The following is a 19,515-nucleotide window of genomic DNA, read 5'->3' as shown; positions in this document are numbered from 1 at the left end:
TTTTTCAGGAGTGTTCTACTTGCTCATTGTACACTTTCTTCCGGAAATAAATCGTGATAAAAGTGGCGACCTGGTCGATAGCAGTCCCTACAGCATAGCTATATGATTCCCGCAGTAGACCCGGCTGACTCCAGCCGGAGGCGTGTTCTCCTCGGCACACACCACACGCCAAATCACGCGTAAATAGTCGCGTCGTCCGATTGAGGCGATTGAGCAATTTGAAGGGGAGCAGCAGCCATTAGGACGGCCGGGCCAGCGGGGCCGGGCCAGCGGGGCCCGGGCCAGCGGCGGCCAGTGTGATCTGTCTGACACGCCCCTCCTATCCTGCGCAACATAATTTTACGACGCTGGTCACACTCGACACACAACTACTTCCCCTTTTCTTTTCTGCGAAGTGTTTTTGCCAAAACACACAAAACGCCGCGCGCCAAATTATCATTATCGGGGCGGCCCTTTGCACACGTGTCCGGCACGACCGCAGTTACACTGTGCTGCACTGACAAACCAAGTGTGCAACTGCAAGTTGAGTTATTTGCAAAACTGCAACGCCGTTTGTTTGTGCAAGTATTAAACTTGCAGTTAAACCCTTGCACACTTAGTTTTAACAGTGTGTTGTAAGATATTCTTTAGTACTAATACACGTTTTCCTAGTAATTTACAATTACGGTACTGGAAGAAAGTTTGGTGATACTAGGAACAAGTTTAGTAATAATATAAAGAATTTCTCGGAATTTCTTAATAATGTACAAGAGCAAAAAAACGGAAGTAGTTACTCAGCAAATTTTCTATAGGTGTGTAAGCATGCAGGCTAGAGAAGGTTCTTTTTTTCATAAAAAAAATAGAACTAACTTTCATTTCTTAACATAAAGCAAATAGAAGATGCAAATCCATTTTATGGAGGTGCCCTCTTTGCGCCTGTCACTCGCTGGGTAGGCCAGCCCGCCAACGAGCTGTGTGGTGCGGGCCGGGCAGCTGCGCGGCGCACGCAGGGCGACCAGCGAGCGACCACGCCCCATCCAAGATCCACCGAGACCGTGTGCTCCTTCAATCAATTGAACCGCAAGTCCAAAAAAAATCGTTTCCTTGAAAAAGATAAGGAAATTTTGCTCTTGTTCCAAAGAAATTACTTTGGTTTACCGACAAAAATTCCTTGAGTTAAGGTTATTTCTTCAAAGTAAGGCAAATGTTTCCCAAAAGAAAATACAAAAATTCGTTGTTTATAGCAGGTCAATTTTGTTCACAACTTTCAAGGAATTCCCTAGTTTCAAGGAAACGATTTGCTGGGTATAGTACATTCGATCTAGACGACGAAGTGAGTACAACCTTCTTCGAGTACTTTTCGCGTAGCAGGGCCGCAGGCGAGGCGGGCGGTGGCGAGGCGGGCGGTGGCGGGGCGGGGGCAGGGTGAGGTGGGGTGTGGCGTTCGTCGTTCGTGGTGGAGCGAGGCGGGGCGGGGTGGGACGGGGCGCAGGCCGCGCCACACCCTGGAGATGGTGTGGACTTCGGCACCCTAAGTGTTTACAGGATAATGAGCCTGCCCCCAAAGGGGGGCGGGGCTGGCCGGGCACTGAGCCCATCGATACACGCTCTCCTATTATTTGTTTTACCGCACTTGCACCTACCCCCCTCCCTCCCCCTCCTCCTTCACCAGGTCTCTAATTCCCTCGACCCATTATATAGGAAGCGGCAAAATCGCCCTCAAAAACAAACAGTGGCGAGAGCGGGGTGGACCTGCCCCGGGCGCCGATCAACAAGTAGTTTGCATTACTGCCAACCAGCCCTCCGTGTTTATTTATTTTTCCCCAGGGAATTCTGCGAAAGCGTTCCGCAGAATGTAGACGTCATTCTCTGGGCGCCGATAATTGTGAGACCAAATCAATAATTGCGCGTTTATGCTCTCTTACAATCTGGTGGGGTTACACAATGAAGGACTTAACGAAACCAACAAAATAAATTCAAATCAAAAATACATCATTTTTAAAAATGAAGAAATGATGCAAAAAATTGTGCATTTGTGAAATAATAATCAGTAAGACGTTGGTTCAAAGGGCGTTTTGAAATAATTTTCCGAGGTGGCGATAAAGAAATCGCTGCGAGACCTCAACGCACTGCGCACCCGTTCACCTTCACACTAAATTCGTATAGGTACCATTTACACATCGCACAAATACGTACGAAAAGTAAGCTATGAATTGGTACCTAAAATTTATCTGTGTGGTCTGCTCCAAGTAGGCAATAGCTCTCAAATCAACCGCTGATAACGTGACACATCGCTGTCCGCGAGTCCGCGAGTGCCCCAAGGTTGGGGTGGGGCGAGGGGGACTGCTGCTCACGTCAACAACCCTGGACAAGCGACATGTAACTTATTTGATGTGGCGAAATAACAGCGTAGTTGACTGGCTGAAACGCGTGCAGATAGTGTCAACTGTGCCGTTCTTTCGTCATAGCACTGCAGCCAGCCGTCTATAACCTACTGAACTACCTACTGAACTACTGCAACCCTGTAGAGGTTAGGTTATGTTATGTAACGATACATTTGGGAACAAATAAGCAACGATCGTTATCTATGTATATTTAGCATACCTGGCATGTTGATGGTTGAGACAAGGTCGTTGACGAAGAGCTCTTGTCGCTGTGCACAGTTACACTATGAAACACCCCGGGGTCTCAGAGAGGCGGTGTTGGTGAAGATTGTTGAATCTCTTGTCGCGCACTTGCCGGAGCGCCACATTTCAGACAGTAAACGAGAACCAGATAAACTCTGGAGATAGTACACTGGAGAACACACTACTAATGTCTTTAGGTTTGACACGGAGTTCTATAAATGCAACCACACGACGTCCTTTTGCACGCACATTCTCCACCACAACACAACACTCGACACGAGCGCCACCGCCACCTGGCGAGTGCGGCGGAAAACTATACTATCCGGAGCTCGGAACGGAAACGAAACTGCGGACAGCCGAGCGCGAACACAGACTCGACGTGTTAACGTGACTAATGAAGCCCATTCCACATGACCTCTGTAGCCATGAGAAAGTGAGAACGTAACGCAGGAGCGCCCCTGCCCTGCCGTAGGGTGTAACGCATGTGACATCCGGCCCGGTAGCGTTCAGCAGCGCACCTTCAATATGTGATTACTGGCGGTCCTCCCCGGAGCCAGCAGCAGGTAACCCCATGGGAGAGGTCAGGTGCCCGCCCCGCCCCGCCCCGCCCGGCCAGCAGCCCTTCCGGTGTTTGATCGGTTTGTTCGATCCCGACCCGTCGACGTATCGATCCTGGCGCCCGATAGATACTCGCCTTATCCCGGGCGCCAACCCCCATACTCTGCCCGGAAATTTATTTTCAGGGTGCTTTTTTCTTTGGGATTGCAGAGGATGAGAAGAGAGGGCCATCTGATTCGAGCAGATAAACTGGAGCCATAAGACCGTGCGGCGGCGGCGGCGGCGGCGGCAGGACGATCCCGTGGGAAGCAACAAGTGCACTATGCGTCTCCCGTTGCACCCCGACCCAGACTCCACCGGCCACGACACGACTCTGGTCGCCGTGGAGACGGAAACGTTTCGAGAAGCGTCTGCTGCCTACCCGACAGGCGCCGGTTCAGGACAATAACTAAGCGGGAACTGGAGAGCAGTCGGAGAACTCACCGCCAAGCCTTCTACGTCGCATTTAAAGGTTCTACCTTACCACCCCCCTCACCCCTGATTTCGGCTGATCTTCTGATCTAGAAGGCATGAGCTCCTCGATCCTCTTATACTGAGGGTAGATTCAAGCAGGTTTGTAGAGGGAGAACAGGGTCGGAGCCGGAGGTTGGTCATTCCCCCTGTGGGTAGGGTTTTATCTGTTACTGTTGTTCCAATGATGCCCCATGTGGCTTTCCAAACTTGGAAAGCAGCAAAAGGAGAAAATATATACGTGTCTTTTGAGGTATCATCAGCTAAAATAAAAACAAAAGAAACGAACATCGTCATGACGGAAGAAATATCGCTTGAATGAATGAGCTTTCATGAATGTCGTAATCCAGGCTGCAAACAGTGGCGGGGTGCGTTTGCCCACAGTAGCTAACTGCTACCACCGACGACAGTACGGGAGAGGGAGAGAAAGAGGGCGGGGGCGGGGGGGGGGGGGTACTAAGAGGCGATGTCCTTGCCGATGTTGGGGACCCACGGCGACCCGTTTGGGGGGGCCGACCACACAACAGGGCCGTGCGGCCAAAACCCCATCCCGGTCGGCTGACAACTCGCATTAGTGCGCCAGGGCGAAAGAGACAAAGGGCTTGCCGCCCGAGTGAGTGTGTGTGTGTGTGCTCGCGCACGTGTGTGTGAGTGTGGTGAGTGTGCATGCGTGCGGTAGGCTGGCGGGCGGGGACCGCCGACGCACACACACGCACACACACGCACACACACACACACACACGCACGCACCAACCCCCTCAAAACAAACACAAATTGAATTAGTTTGTTATGACGAGGACCGGGCTCCTCGGCGGCCCGCCGCTTGATGAAGATGACAAATTGCACTGACGAAAAGACGATGAAGACGAAGGGTTGGCGCGCGTGGCGAATCAAAGCTGCAGGGGGACCCCTCTCGTTGCCTTCCGGCCCTGGGGACCTACCGCGCGCCTCCTGCGGCCGGGCGGCGGAGGGGCGCGCGGGCCCCACTCTTTTTGCAACGGCCGCCAATTTGATTTTGCGCGCGAAGGCGATTTCTTCATTTTTTTATTTTTTTTTTCATGACAAAGCCAGAGAAGGCAAAGCAGGAAGGCGGATTTCATCGGAGGTGCGTGGCGCAGAGGATCTCGAATGACGGCGCCTTCCCTTCGCGCCCAGGACTCTTAAGTCATTCCAGATATTACGAAACGACGGAAATCGGTTAAACTGGCTCGCTTTGTGAAAGCAGCTCTTCTTACACGTGCTTTAGTCCCCCTCTCCCTCTTTTTGGACAGTCTGCGTGCGTATGGGTCGGTGACGGTGTGGCTGTCTCTACCTAGGTAACAGTTGCCTGGTTTGATATAAAATTTACTGATTCACGCTCTCGTTTTGATAGGTTACCCCGCTCCTTAATCCGTTTTGGTTTGTTTTTAATCGGCCAAAGGTCTGATTGATTCTTTTGTTGTTTTGAAAAAATGACATCTTCACGACATCAGGCCGAAATTGACACCGAAACGTCGAATCGAATGCGGCCGTGCAACATTTCTGCCGTCTCGTCTCGACATCGTGCTGATTCCGATTTCCCACTGCGGCTACCTGCTGCAGCACCTCACAGCAGCGCGACCCGGGGGCCGCCGTGGGGCGCCGCGCAGCCCCCCTCGAGGACCCCGTCGTCGAGGACCCCGGTAACTCTAGACGGGCGCGGGGCGCGCGCGGCCGTCTGCTGTCAATGCATCGGAATGTAGGTCATGGAGGGGTCTGGTCCACCCCAACGGTCCCCTAGGGCGGTAAGCCGAGCGGGGCCCGGCTGGGGTGGCCGAGGGAGGACTCCTCGGTGGACTCGGGCCCAGGGAGGTGAGCCCCCCGGGCCCCGGGCGTCCAACAATAACAATACAACCTCTCGTAGGTCCTTGGCGGCGGCGCGCGGGGCGGAGGAGGCCCCTCTCGGCGGTGCCCCGCGGGGCTCCATAGAGACGTGGGGCCCTCTTCTTTATTGAAATGTAGCACCTCGCGCCCCGCCCCGCCACGCCCCGGCCCGGCCAGCAGGGACACCCGACCGAGGCGATGATGACTTTAGGGGTAATTCGTTTCTGATCTGGTCGGGCCACCTGTGCGCCGTGTGCAGCCGGGGGGTATCTACCCTCATGTGTGTGTGTGTGTGCGTGGAGGTGGAGGAGGGGGGGGATATGAGGAAAAGGACAGGGGGTCGAATAGCGGAACAAGCTAAGGTATGAACGAGAAAGGAAGGTTGAGACACCAAAGGCTGTGAGGTCATATAAGATTGAGGGAGTACATGTATCGTTTTGAAATGCTAGAATAATGCCACCAAAGCCTGCTTTCCGTTATTTGGGAGACTGGCGGTTTATTAAATCTACGTAAAGCTAAAATCACAGTGGTAAATTCCGTCGCCGGGGCGTTCGGCTCACAGCTCGTCCCTGGTGGGGGGGTCGGACGCGGCGAACGCCAGGTTGACGGGGAGGTCCCTCCAGAACGCCACCCTCTCGGGCTCGTAGCCGCTCCTCATACTGCTCTTCCCCGCCTCGGGCAGGTGGATGTACTCGGGCTGCAAGGCGTTCTGCACCGGCCGCCACGAGCCGTCCCTGGTGGGCACCCTGCGGACGAGATAGAGAGAGTGTGTGTGTGAGAGTCATGTGGTAGTGGTGGTGGTGGTCGTGGTGGTCGTGGTGGTGGTGGTGGTGGCCGCTGGGCGGCCCAGCCACCCGCCCACCCGGGGCGCTCGATGGGTTGCCTGCCGCGCAGGCGCTGTGGCCGCGGGGAGAGAGTGGGACTCACCCGGTGGACGCGAACGTGACGATCGCGTCGATGAGCTCCTTGCCGATGGCTTTATCGGCCGCCGACTGCTCGCCGGGGAGCATCGACTGCAGCGGGAACATGAGCAGCAGGTCGTCCCCGTGGCACATGGCTGCCAAATAACCAAGCGAAAAAAAAAAAAACAATTGCCTTTACTGTGTGTCGTGTGTGTTTTTGAAAATCGAAGGCACCGCAGAGAGAGAGAGAGAAAAAAAAATGTGAGAGTGCAATGAACAGTAGTGGAAATCACCTGAACCCGCTTCTTCCGCGCCGAACGCGACGGCGAAACTCCGCTTGCTGAGGTAGGCCAGGTCGTACAGGTAAACGGGAGACGTGGCCGAGGACTGCTTCTGGATCTTGACCGACTCCAGGATCGAGCAGATAAAGAAATGGTCTGAGAACATCTGTCGTTTCGCAGAAGATAGTACAAAAGTCAGTGTTTGTTTTGAAAACAAGGAAAGAAGCGTTCAAGGAAATCTTATTTTCGCATCGTAATAAAAATTGAACTTACTTTAGTGAGGTCCCACTTAGTCGTCTGGTCGATCGCGCTGTCGTTAAAGTAGAATTTGCGGATCTTATTGAAGATTGCATTGTTGATGCTTTTGTCCAAGTTTTTGGAGTGGAAGATGATTGGGGCGATGTCGACGAACTTCTCGTCGAGTTCTTTCTGTAGCTTAGGGTCCGTGATGATGGCTGAAATAAGAACCGCCGCATTTGATAATAAAAAAAAGAACACACACAAAAATAGTTTCTTCTCTGATTTTAAACCACGTATATAACTCTCAAAGCAACACAATGTTTTCTTGAAGAAAAAAAACAAAAAAAAACTCAAGTGTTGCCGTGAAAAATGTGAACTTTATCAAGTAAGTATGAAAATAAAATCCTCGATACGAAGAAATCTTAGGCACGGAAAAAAATCTTTCACATTAAATAACATTTTTAAGCGAAGTAAACAGTTTCTTATTCGAAGAAAAATATTCTTCTTCCAGAAGAAACCAAAGTGCGTACATGGTGCGTACTCGCCGTACTCGAACAAATACCTCCGGTAGAGACAGTCTTGGGGACTGTCTACAAATTCTTTACTTATTCGATGAAAACTTTGCGACAACGCTTGAATAAAAAGACTACTTACGGGCGGCGGCGACGCAGCCCTCGTGCGACACGAAGCCCATGACGAGCGGCACGCTGGGGGGCGTGGCGGCCAGGGCGGCCGCGGGGTGCCGGTCGAGGAAGGCGCCCGGGCCGGCCGGCTCGGCCGTCACCGTGAAGGGACACATGGGGTGCGCGCCCCACTCGTACAGCGCCAGGTCCGTGCTGATGATGTCCTCGGCCGACTTGCCCATCAGGCACTCGCGGAGCGCCTCGCTGCCGGAGTCCGTCGGGCAGCCCACCGCGACGGCGACCTTGGCGGCGAACTCGGCGGCCACGCGCGGGGGGCGGAAGGCCCAGGGGCTGAGGGCCGAGCCGCTCATGGCGATGGCGCCGTGGAACAGCCCTATGCGCAGGTTGGAGCCAAAGTCACGTCATGAGGAAACGACAAACTGTGGGTCGAAGGGGGAGGCATTTTACCTAAATCGATCTCGTGCCAGAAATGCATGATGGGACAAAATGTAACAAAGCCTTGGCATTGGCCGGAGAAAGTTCTCTTTATTAAAATGTAAATAAGATTCGATCTTTAGAAGGTTTGGGTGTTATAAACGAACTGACAGAAGGCTTCTGTCAGAAGCTGTAGGCGTGCGGGCGAGTTTGCCACCCGACCAATGCGCCACATTGCCTTGTAGCCGCGAGCAAGTTCACTGCAAATCTGGGGTGTCTAGCACCTGGGTGACCTAAAGCCGAGCATGACCCACATGGGGAAAAATTCTTAGCTGTGCAGCTAAAACCAATAGCTAAAGAGGGGTAATTAATTATTTATCTAAGTATCTAAAGAACTTATAGCTATGGTTATCTACATCGCTAAATTTTGTGTTGCAGAAAATTTTAGCTGCAGAGCTAAATAATAAGATTCCACATGTTTAGCTAATGTTTAACCTGTAGCTAAACTTTATTTCTAAGGCGTGTCATGGGGTTCCTGGGCCACCTCGACCGACAGCTCTGCCCTGCCCTTACCCTTGGCCAGCGGCGATATCGTGAGGTGGTGCACCGACCCTGCACCCGCGCTCTCGCCGAAGATGGTGACCTTGTCGGCGTCACCGCCGAACGCCCGGATGTTCTCACGCACCCACCGCAGCGCCTGCACCTGGTCCTTCATGCCGAAGTTGCCGGCGATGACGCCGTCGCCGGTGCTCAGGAACCCTGCGAAAGAAAGGCGCAAACCAAGTAAGTTTCCAGCAGCTCCAATGATATAAGGGACCGCCCGGAAAGTAGATCCGTTCTCAGGTTCGTTCTCGGCAAATATTACTGGAGCTCGGCGCCTGCGAGACTCGGGCTAGGCCACCCCGCAGTACCCACACGCACTGCAGTAAAGTTGTTGCCTACCCAACAGGCGCTACGAGAGCTTGCAACTTTCGTTACGACCATATGACGGACGACGGACGTACTTTCTGGCCGATCCCTAATAGGAACGTGTCTAGGGTTGGAAGGCCTGGAAAGTTTCCGGAAAACTTCAGGAAAATTTCTGGAAAGGACGGAAAATTTCCGGGGATAATGAAAATTTTTCTAGATTTTGGAAAGTTTTCCGTTATTTACCGTACATTTTCGGAAATTTTCCGGAAAATTTGGGAAATTCCCAACCCTAAACGTGTCTGCCTTTTCCTCCCAGCCCGCGAGCCAGGTTTACAGCAGAGACCTACCGAGCGGGCCGAGGCGGTAGTTGAAGGTGACGAGGATCACGTCCCGCTCCAGGAGGAACTCGGGCCCGTACTCGTGGCTGACCCCGGCAAAGAAGCCGCCGCCGTGGACCCACGCCAGGACGGGGAGAGGCTGGGCGCGGGACACGGTCTGCGGAGAACAAGAGTTGTTGCTTGGGTGCGGGTGGGTGTGAGCGAGGGGTCCTTCACTCAAAAAAATCGGGGTACACCCTTCGAAAAAATCACGAAAAAATCAGGAAAAAAATCAACGAAAAGGCAGAATAAATCAGAAAAAAATCAGAAAAGATCAGAAAAAGTCAAGAAAAAAACAGAAAAATTGGTGTACACTAGAATCGACTAGAATTTATAGTGAAGGACTCCTCGGGTGTGCCTGTCGCCTACCATGGCGCCTACGGGTCGAGCGAGTAGGCGACCCGCCCGCGCGCAGGAGGCTCGGTGTACGGCACTGGTTAATCAGCCACCTGACACGGCTCTTTGCGCCGCCCCGAGTCCTCACGAAAGGGTCATTAGTCGATCTGGAGAGCATATCGCAATTTCCTGAAAAAAATGTTGTCTCTGCGTGTCTTGGTCTGACCATATGCAGACCCCGCAATCATACGACACGCCGCAGGAGGGAATCACACACGAAAGGTTCGGATTGGAATGGTCGGTATACGTCTGTGTTTATAGACGAGGAAAGAAAAAATGGGGAAAAAAGGGGGCGGGCATAAAGTTGTAATAGTTAGCGTGGCGATAGTTGTTAGTTTAGTCCGCGTGTATCTTCATTGCACACGCGAGTCGCGGCGACGCTGGCCAACAATTGTCCTCGCCGCCCCCGCCATCACGGAAAATAAAATGTTTCGTTAGAATCGCTCACTACAGTGGCCTATATACTTGGTTGTCTGCTCCGCTAAGCAGTAGAACAAATACTTTTTCATGCAGCCTTAGCATCAATTGAATAAACAGCTCTCCTAACTTTCTATTATTTTTTTTAAAAAATATTCCTTGAACATTTATAGTAGCACTCGTAAGGAAGTGATTCTTACCTCAGGGGCGTACACGTTGATAAAGAGGCAGTCCTCGCTGCCCTCCAGGTGGGCGACTTTCAGGAAGATGTTCCTCTGCAGACACATGGAGCCGGGCCGGTCCGCCACCCGCACCTCGGACCACGGCGCCGCGGCCACGGGCGACTGTGGGACCGACATGAAAGTTTCACCAGAAAACAAAAGTAAATTCAGTTCAAGTTCAAGTACTTTCAAGCCGTTGAGGGGCCGGCCGACCTCTTAAAGTTTGAAATTTCCAGAAAAGTTTTTTTTTTTAGGAAAAAGTTTTTAATTTTGACAGGTTTTTTTTTTTCGTTTTTTTGTTTTTGTTTTTGTTTTAGGCTTTTATTTTGTAATCCGTACCTGAAACCGCAGCGGTCCGACGGGCGGCGCCGCGTAGGGGATGCCCTCGAAGGCGGCGATGGGCCTGCCGCTGGTGGTGGCGGTCCACTTGCCGCGCAGCGGACCCGCGGGGGGCTGCGCCTCGGGCGGCGCGGAGGCCGAGGCAGCGGCGGCCAGCAGGGCGGCCACGAGGAGCGCGGCGGGACCTGCGCGGGTGTTATTTCAGTTCAAGTTTGGTTAAACTGCTGCTTTTATTTACTTTGTTGCGGGTCAAAGCGGCCTCGCCTCGTCGCGTGCTCGCCTCAGGTTTGTTTTCCTTATTGTAGATTACTAAAAATAATTTTCAAGCATTTGTCGTCGTACGAATTACAAAATACTTGTTCTTCCGTCGCTTACGAACAAATAGTGTGTGATGCAAAAGAACTAGTTTGTGTACGGTGATTTTATTGAGCTTGCAAAGAAATGCTTGTAATACGGAAGGAATATTTATCCGTAAACGCAAGAACAAAGAATGAGACAGTAAACCATTCAGGAAAAGCTGAATAAATAAAGAAGACGGAAACCACATTTAATAACATGATGACTTCCTTTTCCTTGTCGCACCGCACTCATCTCCTTTCTCGCTTTTCCGGAATCATAGTTCGGAACGTTGATAAAAATTTAGTTCGTATAAGCAGTCTGCGATGAGCTTGTCGGTGGAGGCCCCCCCCCCCTCCCTCTTGCCTGCTGAGCATTCAGATTCGCTGATTGCTGCTGAATGCGCACCTGCGTGCTCACGAACACCGTGGCTGCTACAATGAAGCATTTCGTTAACACCTTTTCAGACAAAACACTGAACTTGAGGGTACTGTACTCAGGCGCGGTCCAAGGTCCGGCTGACAGGGGGGCGGCGCACCATGGGTTGCCTGCTTACAGGGGTTGTGTAGCACAAATTGCCTACCCTTCAGGCGGCTCACTAAGGGACGACGCGCCTAAATGTACTCGAGACCGGCACCGGAAGTAGTCAACAAAGCTGGGACCCCCTCGAGCGCAGCACGGGTGTGGGTGGGGTGGGCAACACACACACACACAACGAGATCTTCGGGGAAGTGAGACATAATTTCTGTGAACGATTAGTGATGAGGAAACCTCACTACTTTTTAAAGAAGTAATATGTGTCTCGTCTGTTGGATCGTAGTGCCAGCGCCCGATAAAGCTTGATCTACCAGACAGCCACACACCTCTCGCTTGTCTTATCTCGCCACCCGCGGCACCACACCAGCTCGCGTGTATCCAGCGACCTACAACCCACAACCTAAGAACGGGGCTCCCTGACTGGCCGACTCACCGGGTGGGTCATGACCAATTGCATTTGGATTGGACGAATTGACCAATCGGGGTTTAGGTTGTAGGTCACGGGATACACCCCTGCCCAACGGCATGGCCACATGATGGCCATGAACCGATGCCAGCAGGAGCTGCTTTTAAACAATACGTACCGACGCTAAGGCCGTTCGCTATTTGTCGTTGTCATACTATTTATTTCCATGCCGTGGAGTTCTCACTGGGGTGCGAGGTGCGGGTGGCCCGGCCGGGCGGACGGGGGCGTATGGCTCTCTGATAATGCCCCTTAATTTCCCGGCTGATAAGACGGCCGCGTGAGGCTGCTGCGCTGCTGCACTCGCTTCCAAAAGCTTCCAAATGCGTTCAGTTCTTTTGTCCTTCCGCCAGAAGCTCCAGCTCCGCCAGCGGCGAATGAGGAACCTGATTGTTTCGGCCAAGCTCGTCAAACGCGGAGAAAGGGTGTGTTTAGGGTATGTTCTAGTGCAAATCCGAAGATTATTTAACCTTGAATGCTTGATTCAAGATTTTCTCTGACATTGGGTTATTGTGGCCACCCTGTCAGATGAGAGCACGGGTCCGAAAAGACGAACATGCGATAAAAGGGCAGCTAGTGAGCTCCACTCAACCCACAGCCAGTATCTGTAGGTAGGGTGACATCACCTCACAGGACGGATTCTCGGTACCCTACTCTCCATGCCCTTCTATACAAACACTGACTCACCCGTTTGGTCAAGTACCACTCCAGGTGTTAACTGGCTATCAGACTAAACGACCTCGCAATAAAAACAATAAATCGAGGACTCGAGGACTCATTTCGTGCAACCCGGCTCACCCCTTAAAAAGGTCACGATGCTTGAACCATAATCCTAGATACACTGTAAAAGCTAAACAGGACAATTTGCCAAGTCCCCCGATGTAGGGGTATCGTTAACTGTTTAATGTGGACTAAAATCACCCTTCATACGGGAAATCACTAAGTACCCCTTGACGGGGTTGACGGGGTGCCTTACTGCATGGTGTTTGCAAACTACTTGTCACCGGGCGTTGTCCTTGTCGAGCCGGGCGGCCCCACGGCGGTAGAGTACTCACTCATGCCTCTGGTAGCGCAGCGGATGCTGGAAGCGATGTCTGGTCTGCCGGCGACCTGCGACGACTGAGCTGATCGAGTGTACTGTCACTGACAATCATTGACACTGGCCGCCGGCGCCCGAGGCGATGCCGCCGCCTGCGCCTGCCGACCCCGCGGCGCGTCGCAAAGGAGGGGGAGCCCCCCACCCCCCCCCCTCCGACCCCGCGGCGCGTCGCAAAGGAGGGGGAGCCCCCCACCCCCCCCCCTCCTCGACCGGCAACTTTACCTTCGAACGTCGGCGCCCATCGGCAAACGGACCCTCTCACTCTGGCACTTGTGCCCCTTGTGCCTTTGTAGTCGCCAGTGGTGGGCTCGAACAGCCTGCGAGAGCGGTCGACTTGGACGCGTCCTTCGACTATCATCCACACGCCGTCCACAACGTCCACAACACTCCACACCAAGGCCAAAGCCAGAACGGCCGGCCGGCCGGTTGTCGCTTGTCGCGGGTCGCGGGTCGCCGTGGCCCCGTGGACCACATATGTAAACGCTGCGTCATGCCAGTCATGCCTCGTCACACAGTACAGTACTTCTGTGTTTGTGCATAAGAATAAGATAGAAGACCAAATTTCTCCCCCCCCTCCCCCTTTCTGAATGCTCACACACACCACACCTTGTCCGCACACCACACCTTGTCCGGATGCCTAAAAAAAAAACAAGCAGAGTGTTTTTCCCTAAATAATAATTTATTTATTCCGTTCACAGACATGTTTTTGATGGTCGGCGAACCCCTGGGAGGTCCTGGAGATCCTGGAAGTCCTGGAGGAGGCTGACCTCACTACTTCTTCCTCCGCCGGGTGGCCCGCACGCGCCGCTCCTCCTGCAGCTGGCCCTGGAGCGCTTCCTGCCGCAGGCTGTCCTCCACGGCGACCAGCTCCTGCAGGGCGAGCGCGTGCAGCCGGCCCTCGGGCGAGTCCGGCGGCTCGAGCTGCAGGTGCTCCAGGGAGGCACGCAGCAGCGCCCGCGCTCGCTCCAGGTCGCCGCCGGCCAGCGCCACGGCCACGTGCATCTCGTGCAGCGCGATGCCTGCAAGAGGGAGAGGATAGAGGGGGGGGGGGGAATTAACACCTGTCGAGTTCAAACTGTACATCAGCAGCACTACTTGGCTCGCCACGGGTCCAGCAGCGGTCAGCAGCGTCTCCGTCCGAGCCGAGGTTCGAGTGTTTTGTATTTTGCGCTCACCGACCTTGAAGCACCTCAGCACCTCTTAGTCGACTGCCCGAAACTCGAGTCCAAATTCATTTTCCATATGGACAGCGAAAGAGAATATGGAGAATCGGCTGAATGTGCCTCTAGAGTGGTGTCACATGGTGCATCGGTGCCCATGGTGGTGTTTGGACTCGGCGCTCCACTCACCTTTGAGCCGCGACAGGTGTCCGGGCTGCAGCAGCTCCAGCACGTCCAGGATCTCCTGGCACAGCTCCTGCATCCTGGCGAGCGCGTGCGCGGCGGGGCGCCGCGCGGCCAGCGCGTGGTCGCGGTACAGCGCGACGAGCACCTGCTTGGCGGCCAGCTGCAGCGCGTGCCGCGGGTGCAGGGTGCGCGACAGGTGCGCGAGCAGCGCCTCGAGGCCGCGCGCGTCCAGGTCGTCGCCGAGGCGCGCCGCCTCCCACGCCTCGGCGCAGCGCAGCACCGCGGACTCGGCGGCGCGCGCCGCCATCCCGCGCCCGCAGCTCGTGCACCTCCAGGGGACCGCCGCCGTGGCCGTCGGCGACCCCGCCGACGCCCTCTTGGGTGACCCCTCAGGTGACCCCTGTGGTGACGCGGCGGGCGGACACTCCTGGAGTTTTCCCTCGAGCACGCCTTCCTGAGGTCCCTTTTTGCCGGCTTTTGCCTGATTCGAAGACTTCTTCTTTGAGTTGTGAACCTCCTGCTTTGCCGCGGGCGTGGGCCGGGGCACCTCCCCTTTGGGCACTTCCTGCGCGGGGTGCTTCCCACCCTTGCGACGTCCTTTCGTACCCTTGGCTGAGGCGGCCGCGGGTGCCGGTGTGGTTGAGGCCGGCGCGGGTGCCTTGAGAAGGTCACCCTGTGGGGTCGGGCTGGGTGCCGTGGCCTCGGGCGTCCGCGCGGTCGGCGGGGTGGTGGTGGCTGCCCGCGGCGGCCGCTTGGCCACGCGGATGGAGCAGGACGCCGGGAGGGTCGCGACGCCGGGGGGCAGGGCCCGGACGGTGCGCTCCGGGGCGGCGGGCGCGCCCTCCTGCTGGGCGTTGTGCACGGGCGGCACCACGAGCCCGGTCAGGCAGTGCGGGCACCACAGCGAGCCCAGGTGCGTGCCGCACTCGCTGGGGTCGCTGCAGCGCGCGCACGAGCACTCGAAGTACTTGCCCTCGCGCAGGTGCTCCTGGCGGCGGGCCGTACTCTCCAGCAGCTCGCAGTAGTTGTACTGGACGGGCGTGGCGCGCGGCACGGCGCAGCTGGCGCGCACCTGCAGCTGCAGGTTGTCGTCCACGGACAGCTGGCAGTTGGGCACGCAGCTGTGCGCCATCATGGCGGCGCGGAGGAACACGGCCCGGAGCGGCTCCCCCGCCGACCCCGCCGCCGCCGGCCCCCGCACCTCGAAGCTGTTCACGTCCAGGATGCCGCAGATGCGCTGCACCAGCTCGTCCTCGGACCCGTCCGCCGGCACGACCCCGGCAGCGCGCAGCACCTGCAGGTGTGGGACCGGGAATAGGGGCTTCATTCACAATACTATGGCAGGGGAATGAGTATTGGCAACCTCCGCCAGGGAAAGGTAAGGTGATATAGATCTATATCACCTTAGGGAAAGGGGGTCTTTAGCAAGGTGACTTCAGTTCAAACTGGCCGCACCTCGACGACTTGGCTCTGGCGGTCACTCCAGACGGCCGTCCCGCGCCGCTGGTCCAGGTGCGCCTCCAGCTCCAGGAACGTTGTCCAGCCGTCGAGGCCGGAGCGGACTCCGAGCAGGCACCGCAGCGGCAGCACGGCCGCGGGCGGCAGGGTCACCGTCGCTGCGGGGGTCACAGGTCACGGGTCAGACACCCCGAGAGAGGACTAGTTTCGTGTTCAAAGTACTACAGTACGAACCTTTCCTGAGCGCCTTGCACTCCCATTGCGCGTGGGCGGCCAGTTTCTCGCAGTCGGCGTCGCAGACGGGCGCGCCGCAGGCGCTGCAGCTGGCGCCGCCGGTCAGGGGTGGCAGGGGGCAGTGGCAGCCCAGGCAGACGGGGCGCGAGGAGTCGGCCCGCGGGCCCACCACCAGCGGCCACTCGCGAACCAGCACCGTGCCGGGCTGCACCGCCCGGGACGTGGCGAGGAACCTGCGGGTGGCGAACGGGGCCGTGAGCAGGGGGAGTACACAAGTCTTGGGTACTATGTGCCTCACCCACCCACCAGCAGCGCGGCTTGTGCTGAGGCCAATGCTCGCGCTGGTGCTCCCTGCCGCAGGAGGTCCTCGAGGCTCTCACCCTTACTCACCTGCCTAGGCGCTCGTCGGCCTGCAGCGCGCAGGGGAAGCAGCCCGCCTTGTGCTGAGGCCAGTGCTCGCGCTGGTGCTCCTTGCTGCAGTACGCCGCTACGCCGCAGTTGGCGCACACGCTGGCCGCCGCCGCGCCGCAGCCGGCGCTCGCGCACTGCATGACGACCATGATCACGGCAGCATCCCGGGCAGCAGCAGCAGCAAAGCTCTGAGCAGGCTGCCGGCGAGGCCTCGGGGCGCGACGACGCGGTGGTGCGGGCTCTGCGGCTCACTGGCGCCGGCCCACTGACGCCATCCCCAGCCCCGCGCATGCTCCGCCCCCCCTGTATTTATAGCTGGGGCTAGCGGGGGGGACGGGACCCCCGAGCTTCCACCCCGACGGCCAACCGGTGTCGTTCACATCGTCTCTCGCTACCGACTTTGTCATACAGCTTACCAACAGCATATTGTCAGAATACAGTGAAGATTTTTTGTCATTGTGCTTCAGATGTGTCCAACACTCTTTTGCGTAATGAGGATGTATATTGAATAATTGGACCGAAGGGGGAGAGCAGTAAATAATGCTGAGGCCACGTATACATACACAAAATTGTAAGTTTCAAAAATTACTTTAATTTTTGATGAACAGGATGGAAAACAGTAGGAACTGCTCTGAATGGATGCAAGCAATGCTACTTTTCAACATTACACTGCAATTCACTATAGCTACAGAAAATAATAGAAAATATAAATGGAGTGGATTCACAATTCGACAATGATTGGACTACAGAAAGTGATTTAAATTTTGATTCATCGATCAGGCTGACTTAAATCACATTGTTTCTTTCTTTTGACTAAAGGAAACAAAAATACATCTATGACAAACAATTGTGATTCTAAATTTGAGGAAGGATAGGAAAGTAACAGGTACTAATAAAATCCCCCATAAGTCTTATAGGAGGGAAGAGAATAACAATATTTAACAGGGGGCAAAACATGACTTGAGCCTATAACAAAAAACGTCTATCGTCAATTACAGCTAAAATGCAGATCAACATTCCACATTCAAAGAGACTGACAAATTGTAAAGAGTAGTGAGAAATTGATGCATTACCTGGCTCAAAAGAAATCCTTACACTCATGATCAAACCACACACATACACGCACACACGCACAACCGCAACAACAATAAATTAATCTTGTTAGACATAGCTAGCTTTAAAATTGTACACTAAGAAATGTCAAGGCTTCTTAAAAATTCATATGGAAGGGCAAAAATCAGACTGCAGTGCCATTTCAAACAGTTTAACTACAGACCACTACAGGTCTAAATTACTACATATTTGTATGTGATGTATAGCTCTGAGCTAGAAAGAAGGTTTTCACTATAATATTTAGAAGTAAAAGAACTGAACATGACATCTGGTACAAAGAATGTTGCATTACACCTCATTTTCTGCTTTTCTCAGTAGAGCAAAACAATAGTGATAAAGAAACTACCTATTTATAGAGGGAATAAGTTCAGTCATTTATCAAAGCTGACACGCTGAGTTGTCAGTCCAGTAATGAGCAATTTGACTGGACAAGGAATAGAAAACAATCCATCATTTGAAATGACTAAGTGACGTATGAACTGCAAGCAACTGCTGCCTTCTTCCTCGAACTGGTCTCAAATCTCCCTACATTGATGGTAAATACTTGCTCTATTTTGAAAAATCTCTGAATAAATTTTGTATTGTCTGGAATTAATGGTCTACACAGTATCAGTAGGGAGACTTGTGCAGCTTAATCAAGCTGAAGACCAGAGAGGCGTGCTAGAACTCAGGAAGGTAATTCCGCTCCATTTGCTTCTTGAGACTTCATAACATCAGGGAGATCAGGTGGTGCTGAGTAAGGAGTCATATCCAATTGTTCAAAGCTGCCGTCTTCCCCTCTGAAAACATTAAAAACCCTTAAGTGACCCAATTCAATCCAAGAATAAAATACCATGAAAAAAATTGTTTAGTTCTCACCTCACAGCAAGTCCAATTTGAGCTGGACTTTGAGCTTTGGCAGAGCTGGCTGTTAGCCCATAGTCTAGAAGGGCTTGGTGGTCCACCATTTCGACATTATCCTTGTTGAAAAGTTGCTGATCTTCAGGCGCAACCTTGATGATACCTGAAAAATATATACAGTACAGGTTTGTTGCTAGTATAAAAAATATTTGAATATAAGAAAACATAGTATATTTGTTCCAGAAATACCTTCGATCATTTTCTTTAGCTCAAGGACTGTGGTAGCATCCTTGGCATCTGTAAATATAGTCAGCTTTTTCCTCCTGATCATGAGAAACACGTCCTGAAAAATAACAAAACCACATATGTAAGAATACGAGAGGTTTCCAAAATTTACTTGTCTCTCAGTTGTAAAGGTGACAATCAGGTGTCAACAATTGATGCTGGTATATTAAAGGAAAGAGTGGCCAAAAACTAAAAACCCACCAAAACGTTTGATAGGTATGGAAATCATCTTTGCTGGATTGAAAACTGTACCTAAAAGTTAATCAGAGTATACAATGACACCTAACCCTACTAATGTGTTTAAGACTTAGCAGACAACCCCGAGTCACATTGCCACAAAAAATGAGCCAGATAATTTACTCAAATTTTAGAGAACATGGAAGTGTGGAGCAGACTAGACTTGAACGTGCGTATCCATGCAAACCAATAGTCTGTAAAGTATAAACCCTAACATCTTTCAATAATCCGTTCTTGTGACTGCGAGGGGCCAATGCCGGTGATGATCAAGAAGTCCAGAGAAACCTTCGCTTACCATGTTTACTCCGGTGAACGACCTGCTTGGTCGGCTGCCCGAGGGGGACGCCACACCTAGGGCCGCTGCCGCTACGCGACCGGGATTGGACAGTTCGAACGGTTCAGTTTACGTTACGAGGGTCAAAAAGTTCAAGTTCAATCAGTTCGAGCAGCCAGCCTATCGTTCGTTGGGGTTGGGGCGGGCGCGGCGCGGGGCGGGGGTG

The 19,515-nt window shown here is 53.6% G+C and overlaps 3 protein-coding genes across 3 annotated transcripts; all 3 read right to left on the bottom strand.

The window, feature by feature from the left end:
- Positions 1-5,951: 5,951 nt before the first annotated feature.
- LOC113211352 (venom carboxylesterase-6) lies at positions 5,952-13,213 on the bottom strand. The gene is made up of 10 exons (XM_026429704.2): positions 13,048-13,213; positions 10,657-10,841; positions 10,297-10,440; positions 9,254-9,401; positions 8,571-8,756; positions 7,594-7,956; positions 6,973-7,154; positions 6,712-6,865; positions 6,444-6,573; positions 5,952-6,262 (listed from the first exon to the last, which is right to left on the bottom strand). Exons 1-10 carry the CDS (start codon positions 13,049-13,051, stop codon positions 6,073-6,075), a joined length of 1,686 nt encoding a protein of 561 aa, XP_026285489.2. The 5' UTR covers positions 13,052-13,213; the 3' UTR covers positions 5,952-6,072.
- Positions 13,214-13,749: 536 nt separating this feature from the next.
- LOC113211356 (uncharacterized) lies at positions 13,750-17,075 on the bottom strand. The gene is made up of 5 exons (XM_052272209.1): positions 16,520-17,075; positions 16,130-16,362; positions 15,893-16,053; positions 14,441-15,731; positions 13,750-14,110 (listed from the first exon to the last, which is right to left on the bottom strand). Exons 1-5 carry the CDS (start codon positions 16,687-16,689, stop codon positions 13,863-13,865), a joined length of 2,103 nt encoding a protein of 700 aa, XP_052128169.1. The 5' UTR covers positions 16,690-17,075; the 3' UTR covers positions 13,750-13,862.
- Positions 17,076-17,109: 34 nt separating this feature from the next.
- Positions 17,110-19,502, bottom strand: LOC113211360 (elongin-B). Its single transcript, XM_026429716.2, has 4 exons — positions 19,311-19,502; positions 18,743-18,836; positions 18,512-18,656; positions 17,110-18,432 (listed from the first exon to the last, which is right to left on the bottom strand). The coding sequence occupies exons 1-4, from the start codon at positions 19,311-19,313 to the stop codon at positions 18,321-18,323; spliced, it is 354 nt and encodes a 117-aa protein (XP_026285501.1). The 5' UTR covers positions 19,314-19,502; the 3' UTR covers positions 17,110-18,320.
- Positions 19,503-19,515: the final 13 nt, after the last annotated feature.

The sequence above is a fragment of the Frankliniella occidentalis genome, unplaced genomic scaffold (genome assembly GCF_000697945.3).
Source record: "Frankliniella occidentalis isolate FOCC.00 unplaced genomic scaffold, Focc_3.1 Scaffold196, whole genome shotgun sequence".
In the NCBI taxonomy this organism is placed as follows: domain Eukaryota; kingdom Metazoa; phylum Arthropoda; class Insecta; order Thysanoptera; family Thripidae; genus Frankliniella; species Frankliniella occidentalis.
This window is presented reverse-complemented; position numbering and strand designations above follow the sequence as displayed.

Bases quoted from the DNA above. Each gene is read 5' to 3' on its own strand.
- LOC113211352 (XM_026429704.2), bottom strand. The intron at 8,757-9,253 runs GTAGGTCTCTGC...TTTCTTTCGCAG, and splicing joins CTACCGCCTCGGCCCGCTCG to GGTTCCTGAGCACCGGCGAC. The intron at 6,263-6,443 runs GTGAGTCCCACT...TCTCGTCCGCAG, and splicing joins GTCACGTTCGCGTCCACCGG to GGTGCCCACCAGGGACGGCT.
- LOC113211356 (XM_052272209.1), bottom strand. From the start codon at position 16,689: ATGGTCGTCATGCAGTGCGCGAGCGCCGGCTGCGGCGCGGCGGCGGCC. The intron at 16,054-16,129 runs GTTCGTACTGTA...TGACCCCCGCAG, and splicing joins GTGCAAGGCGCTCAGGAAAG to CGACGGTGACCCTGCCGCCC. The intron at 14,111-14,440 runs GTGAGTGGAGCG...TCCCTCTTGCAG, and splicing joins ACACCTGTCGCGGCTCAAAG to GCATCGCGCTGCACGAGATG.
- LOC113211360 (XM_026429716.2), bottom strand. The intron at 18,657-18,742 runs GTATTTCTGGAA...TATATTTTTCAG, and splicing joins GCTAAAGAAAATGATCGAAG to GTATCATCAAGGTTGCGCCT. The intron at 18,433-18,511 runs GTGAGAACTAAA...TAATGTTTTCAG, and splicing joins CAAATTGGACTTGCTGTGAG to AGGGGAAGACGGCAGCTTTG.